This window comes from Crinia signifera, chromosome 6 (genome assembly GCF_055691185.1).
Source record: "Crinia signifera chromosome 6, ASM5569118v1, whole genome shotgun sequence".
In the NCBI taxonomy this organism is placed as follows: Eukaryota; Metazoa; Chordata; class Amphibia; order Anura; family Myobatrachidae; genus Crinia; species Crinia signifera.
This window is the reverse complement of record NC_139222.1, coordinates 238,760,779-238,778,965: the sequence shown is the minus strand read 5'-3', so window position 1 is coordinate 238,778,965 and position 18,187 is coordinate 238,760,779. Positions and strand designations below refer to the sequence as shown.

General features: G+C 44.4%; 1 protein-coding gene across 1 annotated transcript in view; it reads right to left on the bottom strand.

The window, feature by feature from the left end:
* Positions 1-4,620: 4,620 nt before the first annotated feature.
* Positions 4,621-18,187, bottom strand: part of REEP3 (receptor accessory protein 3) — a 121,539-nt gene continuing 107,972 nt past the window's right edge. The window contains exons 7-8 of the mRNA XM_083149160.1: positions 9,630-9,778; positions 4,621-7,507 (exon numbers count right to left, since the gene is read on the bottom strand). Of these exons, the coding sequence (XP_083005286.1) occupies positions 7,451-7,507; positions 9,630-9,778 (206 nt within the window). The 3' untranslated portion in view covers positions 4,621-7,450. The remainder of the gene's footprint in view (positions 7,508-9,629; positions 9,779-18,187) is intronic.

The window sequence follows — 18,187 nt, the reverse complement described above, 5'->3', positions numbered from 1 at the left end:
TGCAGCAGGGCCCTCTAAGTCTGTCTGTTGTTACCCAGTTTGTTTTATCACTGTCTACTATTGTAAAGCGCAATGGAATCTGCTGCGCTATATAAGAAACTGTAAATAAAAAAAATATAATAGTACTAGTAAGTTGGATTATAATAGTACTAGTACTAGTGAGCAAAAGCTTTGAAAGCTAGTCCGCTACCTGTGTGCATGTATGAGAAAGAAATGGTTTCCCTCTCATCCAGCAGATGGCAGCGTTTCGGAGACTCATGGACACTAGGCATACAGCATATATAGATGATAATACTGTGTCCGAAGCATGGCGTATGCACCAAGCCATGCGAGGGGGCAGTGCAATTATACGGTGTCCATAAATACCAAAAAACATGACAAAATGGAGTCAACCTTTTGTCACTGTCCACTTAAGTTATGTCGACAATTCTTAGGTGTTAACCTAGTCACTGTTGACCAATAGTGATCGACCTAGTGAATATCGACCTACACATTTTCGACCCATTATCCCTGAACCTTCATTTGGTTTCAGCTCACGCTGTTCTAATATTTCTCCTTCTTTGAAGAAGAAAGTTTCCCTGCTGGACCTTGCCATTAATCTTGATATATGTGAAGGTTTCTGCCATGCCCCCCGTTCTCCGCGCCAAACTATAATAATAATAATTGTATTTATGTAGCGCTCTTTCTCCAACTATAACTATATTTATTCTGATATTTTATTCAGCAAGGAGCTGCTTGCTTGGTGGCTCCTGTCTCCATGGCTTAGTACCTGTACGTCTGTACCATATTCCATAAAGCTTCATTATCCACCTAGGAAACCTGTGTATGCTGCTACATGCCACTGTTCCGTGTACCTCTGCAAGTTTAGTTATACTGGTTCAGCGCTCCCCATCTGTACATGATGATGAGGGTGCAGGGCAGGGTGAACATGTGCGAACTACAATCCCTCTTCCTGCTTCGCCATGGCTCCCCCACTGTGTATGCTAGCACACCCCCTCACATGCGGCTGCATGAGGGAAAAAATTATTCAATGGTCCGTCACCATCAAAATGATTTTTCCTCCGTTCCTAATGAAAAGTATGCCAGGACTTACTTTTCACTTGAACGCTGTCATCTGAATTTGGGGCGGGCACTGACGTCTGACATCAACCGCCAACCCCAAGCAGGCATTGACACAACTGGGTCTGCAGAGGTACGCCCAGTGTTGTGATAAAACACTTGGTGTTCCCCTGCTGAAGCCCCATGCTCGTCCTCTTCCCGCCCCTCCTGGAGCAAATGGCCCTGTGAGTTTGAAACTTGCTGAAGCCGTTTGGCGTTGAACATCTGGGAAGGGGCACGCTATGAACAAATCTGAATTGGCCCCATAATGACACACATAGATCAGGTTATGGCAGTCGACTGTGTTCTAGCACAGATGATGATGCAGCCATTTGTGGCCATACAGAGGTACAGTGTCCACCACCGGCCACAGGCCTGGTCTTCTTAGCATCGCGCATACATTCATGACAAGGTAAGGCACCAAATATATGGCAAAATAAATAAAAGTCACAAAAGTCAAAACCATCATTTCTCCTCAATAATGTATCCTTTAGAATTAGATCATTCTCTATGGGGACAATGAGATTGAAGTGTCAATTACGATTAGACCATCTACGTTGTAGCCATCTTAATCCAACATAAAGCTACGGAATTGCATCAGTCTATCCCTTGTAGGGAAGAGGACATTTCTCTCCCTCTGTCTGGGATCATGTAGTACAGCTGTGGCAGGTTATAGTGCCAATCAAGCAGTGCAAGATTGATATCATGTATTAATATAGATTTTCATAACTAATGTTACATGCCAGGAGACAGAAGCAGCTGGGGGGCACAGGAGCGTTACATCTGTATGTGTTTCTATTTCAGCTCTGATTAGTGGATCATTTATTGTCAATAAGTCAATAACAACACTTCCATTTTGAGGAGAAATGAACTGGTGGATTTTATTAGTCAAACCATTTTTATTTCAGCCGGTACAGTGTACAGGTTTTCTCCAAGCAGAAAGGTCATATACTGTTCATCATTGGATGAGGGTGACCAATCAGATTTAACTGAAAAAGCCTGGAAGCTGATTTTGCAGAACCATTATCTCCCATTCTCTCAGTCACCTTCACATTCCACCTCACTCTATTATTTTTAGCGACTTCTACACCTGCAGCACAGTCCTAAATTCAAATAGTGGAGTGAATACCGGACGGTGATGCTTGGCAGCGGTTGGGGTGGCAGTTGGTGTGGATCGCCTATTTGAATTTTGGACTGTGCTGCAGCATCCATAAACTTACTGATTATCTTCATGTACTTTCTTCCATGTCCAAATACATTTCACACGTTCAGTTAACTCGTTCAGAATATTTTTGCTCCCGCATTATTTTCTTACCTTTTTTGCTATTTGACCACTTTATTTCAATTGGGCTGCATACTTGGTCAAACTGGTCCTCAAGATCTACCAATGGTCCACGTTTTCTAAATCACCTAGCTGGTGCACAGGCGCAGTCATTACTGTCACATTCTCAAACATACTGTATTTCTACTATAGATCCCCAGGTTGCCTGAAAAACATGTACTGCTGGTAGACCTTGAGGACAGGTTTGGCCACCTCTGATTTAGCAGGTCAGCAACTGAACAGTAACTATACATTTCCACACTGCACAGACTGGTTTGGTAACAGATAAATACTAATTTCGCAGTCGTAATCCACAAATGATCAAATTATAAATACACATGTACTTTACAGTATGCTCTTTCTTGATTGCTTACATGCAAGACAGCTTTGGTGGATGCACCGATTCTACCATGCAGATTCTCCAAAATGGGAAAAAAGAGCGATATAAATAAACCAAACACAAGTATTATATATAAACATTACACTCCACCACACTCCAAATCACTGAGACCACAAAGTAGCATACGGTATTTCTGCAGTTTTTATTAGACTCATTTGCAAAAATATCCAGCATTTTTGCATTCCTTGTGCTTACAAAGCAGCATATACTGTTAATTTATTACAAGATTCAAGCATTCTCAAGTGCAGCACAATCAAAGATTTTAGATTGGCTTGTAAGTATTATTGCATTATTTATCAGCATGCAAAAACCAGACTCAAATCAGTCAGAATAGGCGAGAGGCTATTGCTTTTGGAGGTACCTGTATTGTATGCTGGGTTCATTATAGCACCCCCTATTGCAGGTCATAAGGCCACTAGAGGTATTGAATACTATATGCAGGTTTCTTGCTGGTCTTGGAAGACTGGTGACTTCTAATATTACTTACCACTGCCAACATTAATACATTTGGGGGGAGGCTCCCAGATTTGTAGGCCACCTTGATTTCTTGTCAAGTGTGCAAGACAGGACTCCTGTTATGAGGTAATGATGCTGCTGGCGAGGATGCTAATCACATCAGTGGGCAGTATTTGTTTATGCAAATTGTGTCACCATGCAAATCACACCCATCTCTTCTTGGACATCACAACCCAGATCCTGGAGAGGAGTTCCACAAATCAGGCAAGTAGGACGTATAAAATACTCGAAACCAGTATCTGGTGGTGTTACCACTTGTGCGGAAGAAATTAACACCCCCTGTATTGCTTATTTTATCACTGGTGGTAGAGAACGTTCCTGAACTAGGTGATATTTGATTACAAATGATATCTTAAAAAAAGATGTGCTCCTTTTCACAGGAAATACTCAGATAATTTAACAGTATCTCTTATCTCATCTTCCTTGTGCAATTTCTGAACGGAAAGCCAAAATCACAGAAAAAAGCAACACTTTTAAAAATCATACCCTACTAAATTGCCCCAATGCAAATACATTAAGAAAAAAATTGTGTTCACAATTAGAGAACAATATACTGAGCATCCTGGCCCATGCATATAAGACATTAATGCAGCCCACACTCTCCTCTGGCCACTCCCCCTCCAGAAACACCCACAATTTATGAATATGAATGAGCTCCCAGATAAGTCAATGGGCAGTATATTAAACAGTCTGTGGCCACGTGAGAAGCACTGATCCACAGGAGCATTTTAGGAGCGCCCTTATCTGGGCGGCGCCATCTTTCCGGTAGTATATGCAGAAAGATGGCACAGTGACAGTCCGCTATCTTCTGAGCAGTCATCTTTTCAAAAATATTACCAAAAAAGACTGCACTGCCAGAAAGTATAGGACAGTCACAGTGGTCTGTGGCCTCCAGAACTTAGTGACCAAGACTGCTATTGAGCAGATTCTCCTAGGATATACAAGTTACAGGGACCATGCTAAACATATTTGCAGCATAGGAAATGTGGGACCAAAAGTGTCACCGTGGCATAACTGTAACAGCTCTCAATTAAACTGTACCTCTTAAGGTGCCCATACACGTTACAATTATTGTATACAATATTGTATACAATATCGCATCTCAACCGATCTCGGTTTTACGATGACATCAGATCAGATGAGATCTAGTACAAAAAGTACGTGCTGCACATACTTTTTGTACTAGATCTAATCTCATCTGATGTCATCGCAAAACCGAGATCGGATGAGATGCGATATTGTATACAATATTGTATACAATAATTGTAACGTGTATGGGCACCCTAACAGTTTTCAGTCTAGAACTCTCAAGACGCTGACTGCACAATTTTATAGGGATTAACAGTGTACTGTGGCCCTGATTCTAATTTGATCGGTCCCCCCACGTGGTCACACAGGCCTGCGCATGCAAATAAATCGTTTATGCGCTTGCGCAGGGCTTCTATGCGAGTGCCTTCGCCGACCTGCACGGTCAACGTGTCGCTCGCTCGGGGTAAATAGGGGAGGTGGCGGCGCCCGACATGGGAACTCCCAAGTGTTTCATGGGCATCCCCATGCAAACAATGAGCGTTCCCATGTAAATGCGGCCGTGATACCATGTGCAGGGGGTGGTCGGCTGACGCCCTGTCTTCGTCCTGGAACCTGCAAATATCAGTCAGTCTCCGATTACTTATATTTGCGAGCCCAGGAGAATTCATTTGATGGTCGTCGAGGGGCACATGCGAGGGGATGTGTTTTCATAAAACGTATTCCTACTTCCAAGCAAGGCACCGTGCCTGGAGCATGGCGAGCACAGCGATCCATGCAAGGGGACGCAGCACACACGTTGGTATTTTGAATGTCAGGAAAACAAACTGAACCCCAAAAAAATCTAATTTTTTTTTAAGTTGTAGCATAATAACCGGGTAGACATGCAAGCGCTTAGATTCTGGGAGTGACAGTCACTGTTGACATAATGACATTAGAAACCAGATATTCCAGTATTCCATCACTATTACAGTGTATGTAATGATCGCAGGCTACCTGAAATAAGACTCCATGGTCCAGTTTGGAAGAGATGACGGCTTTTTAGCCTTAGTGTTGTTAAACAACACATCTACTGCATGTAGCAATACAAAGCCAGGAACATCAGTCTGCAAATGTCTCCTAAGTAAATAATTGGGGGGAACCGATCCTTCAGAACCATGCTGGACACCAGCACCCGCACTGTGCATTGTTTTGACAATGTGGAGGACGAGTTGGTCTGTCCTGTACTATTTTGACCAGTCAGGAATCGTCCCCTTACAGCACTATGTACATCAGCAGGGGACCAGATGATGCTCTGACATCATCCCGACTCTTGGGCAATTAACAGTTGGGAATCCGATGTTGGACTAATGACAGTCTGGATCCCGACTGTCGGAGCATGATCTGGCACCCTGCTGATGTAAACTGGTCCCTTACCTAGGGACCAGTGTTCACCACTTTAGTGATAGGGTTTTTTTAATGTTATTATAATAAGTATATAACTGCTTCCAATGACCCCAATACAAGCTTCAACCTTACAAATGCCAGTGTGTAACTCACCTAAGTCCGAAAACATATATAATAATCCCTCTCCCAAAAATAAAAACAATCTAATAAACAAATGCACAAAAACTGTACCATTCAAGCTACTAGATGCATAATGAGTATGAAACACAAATAAGCAGCATTTGCATAGTAGTCCTGCATGCAATATAAACCATGGTTGTCAAACGTCTAGCTTCATTACGAACCATAATACAACCAATAATGGGATAAAAGGATAAACCCAAAAAAGGAGCAGAAATAATAGCATTCGCAAACTGCAGATGTAAACCGATGCAATCATCCAGAATGATAAAAGAATGAATCGCTGCCAAGCCTTTCACCCTGTGGCACACTCCACTGCCAGCAGTGGTTCCGCAGGCATCAAAAGACAATATTCCATTTGAAAGCGAGCTCAAAGGTTGTCTATGTACAGTCGGGAAGAAAGTTAAAAAAAAATGAACACAGAGGAAAAAACAAAATATAAAAAAAAACACAAAAGGAATCTAAAAAGACAAGATCATAAAACCATTATGATTCCAAAACCAAGAAAAAATAAATACATACACGGCTGGAAGTTCACTAGCATATGGACTACCGCGTGTACATTTTCTAAGTGTAAAAACGGACTTGCAGCAGAACTACAGGTGTCCTCCTACACCCATTCTTTTACACCGCTTGGAGGAAGGCACAACATAGGCGCTCCGCCCCAAGCGGAATTTCCTATACTTTTGACTGAATTTTGCAACTTATCCACATAGTAAAGATTTATACATTTGTTCACAGTGTCCCATATACTTGGAATTAGTATTAGTCACACACAGAAGTACAGTTGTCCATGTCAGTAAGGCAGTCTGTAAATACAGTATGTCAGCAAGCCTGTGCATTGAACTCTATTGAAAAATTCTCTGGAGTTGCAAATTCAATAGCGCACAAAATGGGCCGATTTGAGGATAGGTGAATGTGAACACACCTGCACTGTGTTCTTTTTGGTGCGATATACTTAAGACATTATGTTTGAAACTATTATTTTTGGTCTCAGAGCATGATTTCTAACAAACGAAGCAATAATCGTTATGATGCATAGAAAACCGTCAGCAATGTGACAAGTAGAATTGTTCATAAAAAAGTTAAGCTGCTTGTCAGTTTCTAGTAAGGCGTTATAAAGTGTAGAAAATACCCATATTGTATGTAAGACAAGTCATTTTGCATAAAAATATAAAAAGCACCCAGCTGAGGAGGTCCGGGCTCTCAAACCCTCCAACCAATCACACATCCATAATAACACACAGCCAAGGATCCATTCCTTAAGTATTAGTGGTGAAGAAATACACTAGTAAGAACACCACTTGTAGTGTGGCAGAGATCGTTGAATCCCATTCGTCGTAGAACAGTTACAGGTATAAAATACTCCACAAAACATAAAAGTAATAAATAGTTCTCAGATGCGCTGTACTCATTTCCTGGATTCTAATGCTGGTTCCGAAATGTGTAATGTCTCGCTCAGTACGTCATGCGAGACACAGAATTATTGCGATTCAGCAGTTCAGGGATTCCGCCTGGTCCTATTAAAAATAAACTTGGGGTCTCTTCTTCACTTTGTACTTCAGTGATCCATACCGTACCTGCAAAGCAATAACCACAGTTGGTGACTGGCAAGTATATTAGACAAGGTGCAGGCAGTATGTGGCACTCCAGCTGCTGTGAAACTGCACTTATTAGCATGCTCTGACACAGTTTTAGCTTGGCCTAACAGTGTGCAGGGCATGCTGGGTTGTGTAGTGCCACAGGTTGCCTACCCTTTCATTAGACAATTCTAAGAACATGTGGAACAGTAGTGTTCCAACTAATAAGAACAGCAAATGATATTTAGAATTTTAAATACACAAACTATTAGGTGTACTTTTAAATTCTTATACAAGACTTATGTTTAAGTCAACTACATGCAGTAGAGACGAGGTTACTTATTAGTAGACACAGTCGATGGCCAAAATGTCGACTCAAGACTGCAGATGCAGCAGCAATGTTAAGGAGTGTACACACGGTGCCATTACCTTGCTATTCCATTCCAATATGATCAGGATGGAATCACACAGCAAGGCAAGCGCATTAGATTTGGACTATATAGTCTTGCCTGAATGGTCTATTTTTCTTTTGGATTTCAATGGGCCACGCATGAATAAAAAGCCTTCGATTTTGATTCGATTTTTCTTATACAGTATAAGCAAAGTCAAATAGAAAAATAGACCACATAAAACCATGTGTACGGGGTATTACTTACAGCATTGTAATAGTGTCAGCATTATAACATTAATTTACAATTAAATGTCTACATCTTTAAGGATAAGCAAACTTTAAAAAAGACTGTCGACAATACATCAGTGTTGACATACTGAATTTCAACATAATATACCAAACCCCACTGTTTAAGGTGCTCGCACCCTGTGCGATATGTGCGGTGTATGTTCTGCACTACATCGCATTGCATCTAATTCAAATCGCATGCAATAAGCTAGATACATCGCATTGCATCTAATTCAAATCGCATGCAATACAGTGTGCTATCCAGTACACAGAGTACTGCCTGCACATACTGGTTGTGCTTTGTGATATGCGATGCGCGGGAGCCAAAAAGTTAAACCCACATGTGACCATCGCACCGTGTATGGGCACCATAATACATGTAATATGAAATAATGCAGAACACTTGTATGAGGTGACCCTGTTCTCTGTGTTTTGCCTTCATTTCATTATGAAGGTAATGGTACCCCAGAAGGCAGTCGGCTCCTGTACCTCTCAGAAGAAATGTGATTGATGTTACTTGTGGCCCTAGCATTACATTTTGGTAATGTTTTGCGGCCATGGGATGCTACAATGTATGCTAGTCCAGAGCTCTTAGCTGGCCGCAATGTGTCTGCATGCTCAGTGTCTTCTCTTATGTAGTTGTGGAACATTCTTGAAAAATTGTTCCAAGCGAGAAAATAGTTTTAATGTTTAATGTTGATTTTGGAAATGAGTGACTCATCTCTCTGGAACCTACTATTAAGTTGCTTAAATCATGATACACTGCCATCTGCACTGTGACAGCGGACTGCAGACATATCTGCCTATATACAGTTATACAACTGCAGAGGCTACCTTTTAACAAAGGGTGTGGAGCCATGCATTGGGGAATCAAAACAACAGGTTTTTTGCATGAGTTTTATTAGCACTATGGGGGATACTCCCAACAGTAATGGTTGTACTGGTAAAAGAGATGTAATTCTGCTGCAGATATATGCAGGCAATTACTACAAAGTACAGCATCAAAAATGTTTAATTAGCATTATGGCATGGACCGCTGCTGTGTTCCCAAAAACGGACCTGGGGGAAGCTGTACCTTATTCGCCTGTACACAGCAAATAAAGGAAGTTAGCAAGGGGGTAAATAACAAATAGCCTGTCGTTGGTCTAATTCCTTATAAGAACAGCAGGCAATGTACTGCAATAACCTGAAACTCTGTGTAGTCTATCTCCAATATATTATTGTGAATCATCGCTGCTCCTGCTTTCTGGCAGAGAACAGTTTGCACTCAGAACATAAGGAGAGAGGGGGAAACGGACACACAGTTCATTTAGAGTTTAATAAAACACATACGAGCTCTGGGGCTGTATTTTGCTGTTCGGTGTGAATTGTTGCCAAAAGAAACTGGCTATGTTTATTAATGTATACTTAAAAACAGAGTAAAAAAAAATATTTGATGAATACCTCTTTGCGGCCTTTGACGACCTTAACAGATCTCATGCTCTGTGATCTCCGAAGCCCAGTTTGTGTGTACGTTTCATCCTCCGAGTGAGCCCCTTCGGTTTCCTCGTCTGTCTTCTCATCTCCAGAATAGTTTTTTAAAGAGCGGAATCCTATGCAATCAAAAGAAAAATAAAAGTGAAATGAGATACTGTATAAAACACATTTCTCTGGTGCGGAACTCTAACTGGACCCAATAATAATAATGGTTACACACCAAGCTTTATTTAAATTACACACACCATGGGGAAAGCAGGAATCCAAATATTAAAATCGATAAACAAGTAGATTAAGCACGATCAACAGAAACAGCGCAAAACTTACAATGTTAAAGAAATTTATAACAGAATCTTATCCAATAAAAAAAAAAAAAATATCACAAAACAATGAAACAAAGAAATCCAATGTAATGAAAGGCTAATACTGCTCCTCACTTCTATAGGCAGAATGCAAGTGTTGTGCATGCCGGCGGCATTAGACAACACACAACAGAGCAATTCAATTGCACCGCTCAAGCCTGCATAGCCACGTGCGCTGACATTATGGTTATGGTGTTCCGTCAATTTGACAGACTTGTAACTAGTGCAGGAAGAAAAACAAAAAGCAATGGCGCTTGCAGATCTTAACCCAATGGTACAATGCGGCACACTGAAATAAACTTCTAAAATATTGGTACAGACTGTTTAACTGGTTGCGGTTATTAGGGCGACAGTTATTAGCTCATCCACTATTGGTTGACAAGCAAGACAGTCTACATGAAAAGGACATGTTTTTTTCACAATTTTTTTCTTACAGAGACCTTGTTCACACTTTACGATTCACATGGACTACAATTGAGAATGGTAAAGTGTGCAGTGAACCCTAAAAAACTCCTGTCGACTTTTCATGTGTTCAACATTCATGATGACTGTGGACTGTAGTAAGTCACACCCTCTGTTTAACACACTGGGACCTATTTCATAGTCCTTGCTGACACACAGTGGCGTAAGTTCATACAAGGTGCCCGGAGGCGGTATACTTAATGGTGCCTTCCTTACAAACACACACATATAGAGCATTTGTGGCCACCATATACGCTATTCAATAAGAGATGTTTCGGTCGGGGGCCAGATAAATCGCCATCAGTTGGGCATATATATATATATATATATATATATATATATATACACTAGGTGATTCATCGCGCCCTACGGGCGCTCTTCACACCGGCGTAAGGGGCTACGCCCCTTAATTTGTGAACATTTGTATTGTGAGAAATATGGTTAGAACTGTATGAAAGATGCCCTGTATTGCAGCTTCTGGCAGTGGGTGAGGGTCCAGCGTGGCAGCACAGGAGTACCGGACGGTGGCCCTGAGTCAGTGTCTCCTCCTACTGGGTGGGAGTTAGGGTGCATGAGAGCAGGAGGCTGGGATATGAGGCATGATAGGGTTATGTGGGCAACACAGCGTCAGCGATTACCCAGTGGTGGAAGTTATGGTTCAGGAGAGCAGGAAGCTGGGTAGTGATAGGGGTGTGTGGGCATACGGGGGACTAAAGAGGGTGGTGGACACTGTGGAGCTTCTGCCAGTGGGTGAGGGTCCAGCGTGGCAGCACAGAAATACAGGAGTCAGTGTCTCCTCCGACTGGGTGGGAGTTAGGGTGCATGAGAGCAGGAGGCTGGGCGGTAAAGCATGATAGGGGAATGTGGGCAACACAGGGTGAGGGGGTCTCCACTGGCGGAAGTTACGGGGCAGGAGAACAGGAGGCAGGGCAGTGTCATCCCACATTGATGGCAAAAGTATTCAACATCGGCCATAAACCATTGATTATTTGAAAATCATTGATGGTCGATGGGCATCCCTAGAACTGGAGGAGGGTGGGGGACAGTATGCAGCTCCCGGCAGTGGGTGAGCGTCTCCTCCCACTGGGAGGGAGTGAGCGTGCATGAGAGCAGGAGGCTGTATAATAGTGGTATGTGGGCAAGACATTGATAAAAGTTGTGGCGCTGGTGCAGAGGGCAGTGGGGAAACCTGCAGTGCGGCAGCCAGGGCCGGATTTCCCACCTAGGGGCGGTACCTGCTTGTGGTGGTACAGGATCCCCCATTGTCACGGGAGTACGTGAAATGCGGGAGCGGGGGCCGCGGTGGTCCGCTGGGGGGTGGAATTGCCGGAAGGGGGTCTGGGGGGTCTGCAAATTGCGGGAGGGGGGGTGGTGTGTGGGGATCCGCGGTTAGCGGGAGGGGGCGGGGGTCCGCAAATCGTGGGAAGGGGCGTGGGGGGGCTTGAATCGTGGGAAGGGGGTCCGCAAATTGCGGGAGGGGGGTTGTCGGGGTTAGTGAATTGCGGGAGGGGGGGTTGCGGAGGTCCGTGAATTGCGGGAGGGGCGCGTGGGGTGCCGTGAGTCAAGGGGGGGTGGTGCGGGGGTCCGTGAATCACGGGAGGGGTCATGAATCGCAGGAGGGGGGGTTGCGAATCGCAGGAAGGGGGGTGTGGGGGTTGCCGTGAATTGCATGAGGGGGGCATGAATCGCGGGAGGGTGGGCGCAGGGGGGTGGTGCGGAGGTCCGTGAATCGCGGGAGGGGGCATGAATCGCGGGAGGGGGGGGGTCGTGGGGGGTTGCGAATCGCAGGAAGGGGGGTGTGGGGGGTGCCGTGAATTGCGTGAGGGGGGCATGAATCGCGGGAGGTGGGGTCCCCGAATGTGTGAATTAGGGGGCGGTCGCAAATCGCGAGAAGTGCCAAAAGGGCCCGCAAATCGTGGGAAGGGGGCGCTACGGGGGTTCCGTGAATCGCGGGAGGGGGCGGTGCGAATTGCGGGAGGGGGGTCGCAAATCACAGTAGGGGGGGGTGCCGTGAATCGCGGGAGGGGGGGTCGCGGGGGGCCCTTTTAATGCCGGGAGGGGGGGTCGCAGGGGTCCGGCGAATCGCGGGAGGGGAGGATGCAGGGGTCCTGCGAATCGCGGCAGGGGGCTCGCGGGAGGGAGGGGTCGCTGGGGTCCCGCGATTTGCGGGAGGGTCGCGGGGGGCCCGCGTTTCGCGGGAGGGGGTGGTCGCGGAGGTCCAGCGAATCGCGGGAGGGGGTGGTCGGGTCTGGGACGGATATTAGACAGCACTTACATCGACAGCCATTACATCGACACCATTAGTTCGACAGCTCAATAGGTCGACATGGTTTTAGGTCGACATACCATTAGGTCGACGTGTCATTATGTCGACAGCTCATTAGGTCGACATGTTTTTAGGTCGACACTGCCATTAGGTCGACAGAGTCTATGTCGACAGTCAAAAGGTCGACATGGGTTTTTTCACTGTTTTTTTTTTGCCCGAAATGTCGACACAGTCGACATGGACAAAGTTTGAAGTGTACCGCAGCCGCTCGCTATGCTTCGGGCACGGTGCCTCGCTGCGCTCGGTACACTATTTTATTCTCCCACCACGCCCTAGTGGATAGTAGGGCATGAAATACCGCCTGTCGGCACATGTCGGCTCAATAAACAGTGAAAAAACCCATGTCGACCTTTTGACTGTCGACATAGACACTGTCGACCTAATGGCAGTGTCGACCTAATGAGCTGTCGACCTAATGAGCTGTCGACCTAATGACATGTCGACCTAATGGTATGTCGACCTAAAACCATGTCGACCTATTGAGCTGTCGAACTAATGGTGTCGATGTAATGGCTGTCGATGTAAGTGCTGTCTATCAATAGTCCGGATACCGGGGTGGTCGCGGGGGTCCCGCGAATCGCGGGAGGGGGGTCGCGGCAGAGGGTAGGGATGTGCAGGAGTAATGGTGGATGGTGGCTGTGGAGTAGGTTGGTGGATGGTGGGCGTGTACTGTAGCCCTGGCTGGGCGGGGGGAGGTGATGTCAAGGGGGTGGAACGTCAGACACATGAAAGTGAAACTGTCCTACACAGGAACGTTCTCCACAGGGGTTGAGTGACAGATCTGGCTAAATATATAAGATATATATATATATATATATATATATATATATATATATATATATATATATATATATATATATATATATATATATATATATATATATATATATATATATATATATATATATATATATATATAGTCTGGTCAAATCGGCACTCACGTATGTATCAAAATAAATGTCTCCGGTGCCATCAATGAGACCTTCTGCGAGGTCACAATATAACAATCCACTTTAGCGGCACTCACGGATATAATACACTCGAAGTCAGCTGATTGTCATCATTGATGACAATCAGCTGACTTCGAGTGTATTATATCCGTGAGTGCCGCTAAAGTGGATTGTTATATATATATATATATATATATATATATATATATATATATATATATATATATATATATATATATATATATATATATATAGTGTAGTACAAGATCGCACTCCATCCACCATAATGCAACTCCCAGGGTGTCATCCAGAATTGGCAAGCAAATTCGTATGTATAGACGAAAAAAAGGACGCACTCTCCAGGTTTTTAAGTCATCAAGAATAAAGTAACATGATATACTCAACGTTACGTAGCGTTTCAGTCCATCTAGGGACCTTCATCAGGAGTTGAACAACATGGGCATCCAATAATAAGGCACAGCATGGACCACACAGCAGGTTCCTACAGCAAGGAGCCACTGCTGGTCATAGTGCTATTTATACCTGACAGGGCATGAGAAAGGGCGCCAAAAATTTAACAACCAGGGCACTTCCGCGTTCCACGGTGGCCCGCACGTGACGTCACTTCCGGTCACGGAAGACTAATGTGGGAATATTTCCTTGTATAACAAAAAGTGATGGTGGCAAATAGATAGCGCTGGGCACATATTCTATATGTCGACTGTGTACCATCCCGCTGTAATAGACCTGCGGTGTATGGAGGAACAAAGAAAAAACGGCAGTACGAAACCGGAAGTGCCCGGCCAAACGCCGGACCCCGGACTTAAAGCTAAACAAATGAGTCCCCGGGAACAGTTCCCTGTGGGGAAAGTTCCACCGAATAAACAAGGGGGCTGTTAAATAGATATGCCTTGTGCAACCCATATCTGGTATCACTGAGAAATTGAAAAAAACGTCTGCGCCGATTCTGATACCCTAATACAGGATAGACAACACTATTGACAACTACACAATACACATACATAAACATGACAAACACAAATCACTCTATATATAAACAGCAAAAATGACTGCAAATGCATGTATAAAGAATGCAGTCATACTGTAAGCAAGAAAAATATATTAAAAACAAGTATTGGTCAGCGAGCTATAAATGACAAGACCGACAAAAAAGGAGAAAAATATGACAAAACTGTCCGAGGTTGCCCCAGTGTGGACAATAGGATAACTGGTTGGGTGCCAAATTTATATTAAAGGCAGTCCTGGTCAAACTGGGCAAAGGTAGAAAGGCACACTCACAGTGAAAGCTGTTATATGGAGTCCTGTACGGAGCATGGACCATCCTCAGTTACCGCAAAAATATGTTTAAAGGATTATGCTCATTGACGCCAAACGGTACCACCGTATTTAGTTGGTGGATCTATTTGGCCTCACGTTTTTTAAGTATCAAGCTTCTGTCGCCACCACGGGGCAAAGGGGGGAATCCAATCAATAATGCGGCATTTGATTGAGGCCACTTGATGTTTGTGTAGCAAACAATGTTGAGCCACTGGCTTGTCGGAGCTACCCTTGGCTAGTGCTTTGTTAATGGCACTCCTGTGATTCGCCATTCTTTCGCGAAAGGTACAGGTGATCAGTCCAATATATGTCAAGCCACAGGGGCAATGTAGTAAATAAATAATATGATCCATTAAACAATGGAGTTTAAATTTTATTTTTATTGGAAGCCCACTGTGTGGATGTGGAAAGTTTGTGCCTGGTAACATTGAGTTGCAGGGTGCACAGCCAGGCTTACTTTAATTCCAGCACACAAATGGAGAGTGGGAGCGACTGTGTTCCTTCTCCCTCCTCCACAGCATCTACCAGGCAGCACTGCATGTTACACACTCCTCCGTCTCAGGGATCCCGCCTCCTTTCTCCAGCCTGCGCACCAACCAATCAGGGTGCCGCAGGCTGCACTTCGTATCATTGGACAGCTGAGCCGTCACTCAGCTGTCCCGGCTAGCGCTTTTGCACGGCTGTCAGTGCACACTGTGCTGTACAGAGTGCTGTCAGTAGGGACTAGTAGGGAGCACAGCGGCACTGATCCGCTTCATAATAGATCCGATGAGAATGTCTGGGGTGGACGCAGGCTCCTGTGACTCTTATCGTGGTCCTGGTGTCTGCTCTTGTGTCCCCCCTGATGGCTAACGCCCGGCGGCAAATGTCTCCATTGCCTCCGGGAGTTACGCCACTGCTGACACATACTTAAAAAAAGCGGTTTTGTTTAGTAGGAGGCTGTCAATGTAATGACAAAATGCTACACTGGCTTTGTTAAAAGCAATGGAACTTGCAATGTGTCTGGCCTTGGCACACTGGTATACTGTAACCCTTACATCATATATTTAAAAATTAAATACAATTATTTTCACTGTTCTTTCCATAGTAAAGTAATTAAACGATGACCCCTGATGTCTTGGGATGAACAAATAATTTATATTAGACATCAAGAGAGCTATAATATATAAAGGGTTTATACTCCGCCATGCTCACAAGTAATTTATGCATATCAACACACAAACATTCTTGTGTGCGAACATCAACACAGCATAAATCTAGCAGAATTGTATTTCTGTCATCCTACTAATTGGAAACCGTCCCAGTCTGGCTGGAACCCTGGATGAGTGCTTTAGATCAGTATATACCACAACACATACGGCTAATGACATGGTAAGCCTTGGATTTCAACACCATGAGCCCACAGAGAGGAAGAATGGGCTGCTAGCATCCAGCCAGTAGAGGGGATTCTGTTGTATGACCTGTAGACAGCATTTCTCACCTTGCCACGTCCAAGTCCTTGGAGCTGCAGAAAGCTGCACTATCATCAATTAATGTCTAAAGCGGAGTACACGCTGAGCGGTACAAAGTGCAGTCAGGTGGAGCGGACTGACATATCAGTCAGTGTGTGCCAGCGATATGCACGCTCCTATGGTCGTTTGCAACAATGCCATGTTCGATGTGATGCACATGAAACCTAGGAACATCACTAGTGACACCATTCGTGTTAATGATAATGAAGGGAGGAACAGTGATCATGCCGTCCTTCATTGATATTGCTCTAGTGTGTACGAAATGGGATGACTGGGATTCGTTCTGCTGTCGGAACAAATCCCCCCCTTGCTTCAATGTGTACCCAGTGTTACAGTGAGTGTCTCAGTCAGACTGAGCCCCTGGAGTCCCTTTTAACATAATAGTTATAATGGTGACCTGCCACCTTGGAGAAGCACAATTGAATGAGGCTGGTGTATATTTATATACATATACTTTAACTAGTCCCAGAATGACTCTTCCCCCACTCAACAGATCTGTCGGGAACAGGCACAGCAAAAAAACAACTGAATTCTCCCCTATGGGAGCAATTCAATTGTCAGTCATGTATGTAGCTCCGGCTAAGTTCCTGGGACCTCTTCAATTGATTTGCATGAGAACTACTTCTCCACATGAGAATGCACGTGTATTAGCTGCATTGAGTGGGCATGATGCACGCGTGACCAGCCCTAAAGCCCTACTAAACACAGATATACCTGCGAATATCTAACGCGAGTAAGCATAAATCCAAGATAAGTGCAGCCCTGGGAGCGGATTGTGGAAATCAATTGCATAGGTCCCAAGCATTAAATCCCATGTAATAATTGAATCACCCCATGAATGAGAAGTATAATAAATAGGTGGGTAAAGTTTAAGTATAGCTAATAAAGTAGCATTTTACTTCAAACGAAATGACAGTTAGTATCCAATTTACTTTCTCATCTATCAAGATCGCTGAGCAGGAGCCCAGACAGAGCATAAAGCACAGAGAAATACAGATATATGCAGGTCTTCAACCTACCACCACTCACAGCTCACTTAATGAAATCTCTTCACCCAGCCAGCAGCGTAATAAAGGAGTCCTCTGTACGTGAGGATGATATTAATAGGGCTGCCTGTCTAGTGGGAAAGTATATTGGTGGTGCTATAGCATACCAATAGATAAAGAAACTGTTCCAAATAGATTTAAAATAAAAAAGGTACATATGGACAGCAGTTGACGTGGGCTACAATGGGGCAAAACGGTGTTCCGTCAGTTCTAATTGGAGGCTAAACGTGTTCCGCCTCCAACCACCCACCTTATCTTCCCTAGCTTCCAGCCAGAACCAGCCCTAGGCCTAAGGGCATTCCAAGACTGCCTATGGACAGCAGAGGAGGTGCGCAATGTGGCTGCTGTTTCTGCCCAGCACAGTGCTCACTCATATGGTGGAAGCACTAGAGCAGGCATGTTCAAACTGCGGCCCTCCAGATGTTGTGAAACGACATATCCCAGCATGCCTTTCCATAGTATTGCTATTAGGGAATGCTAAAACTATTGCAAGTCATGCTGGGATGTGTCGTTTCACAACAGCTGGAGGG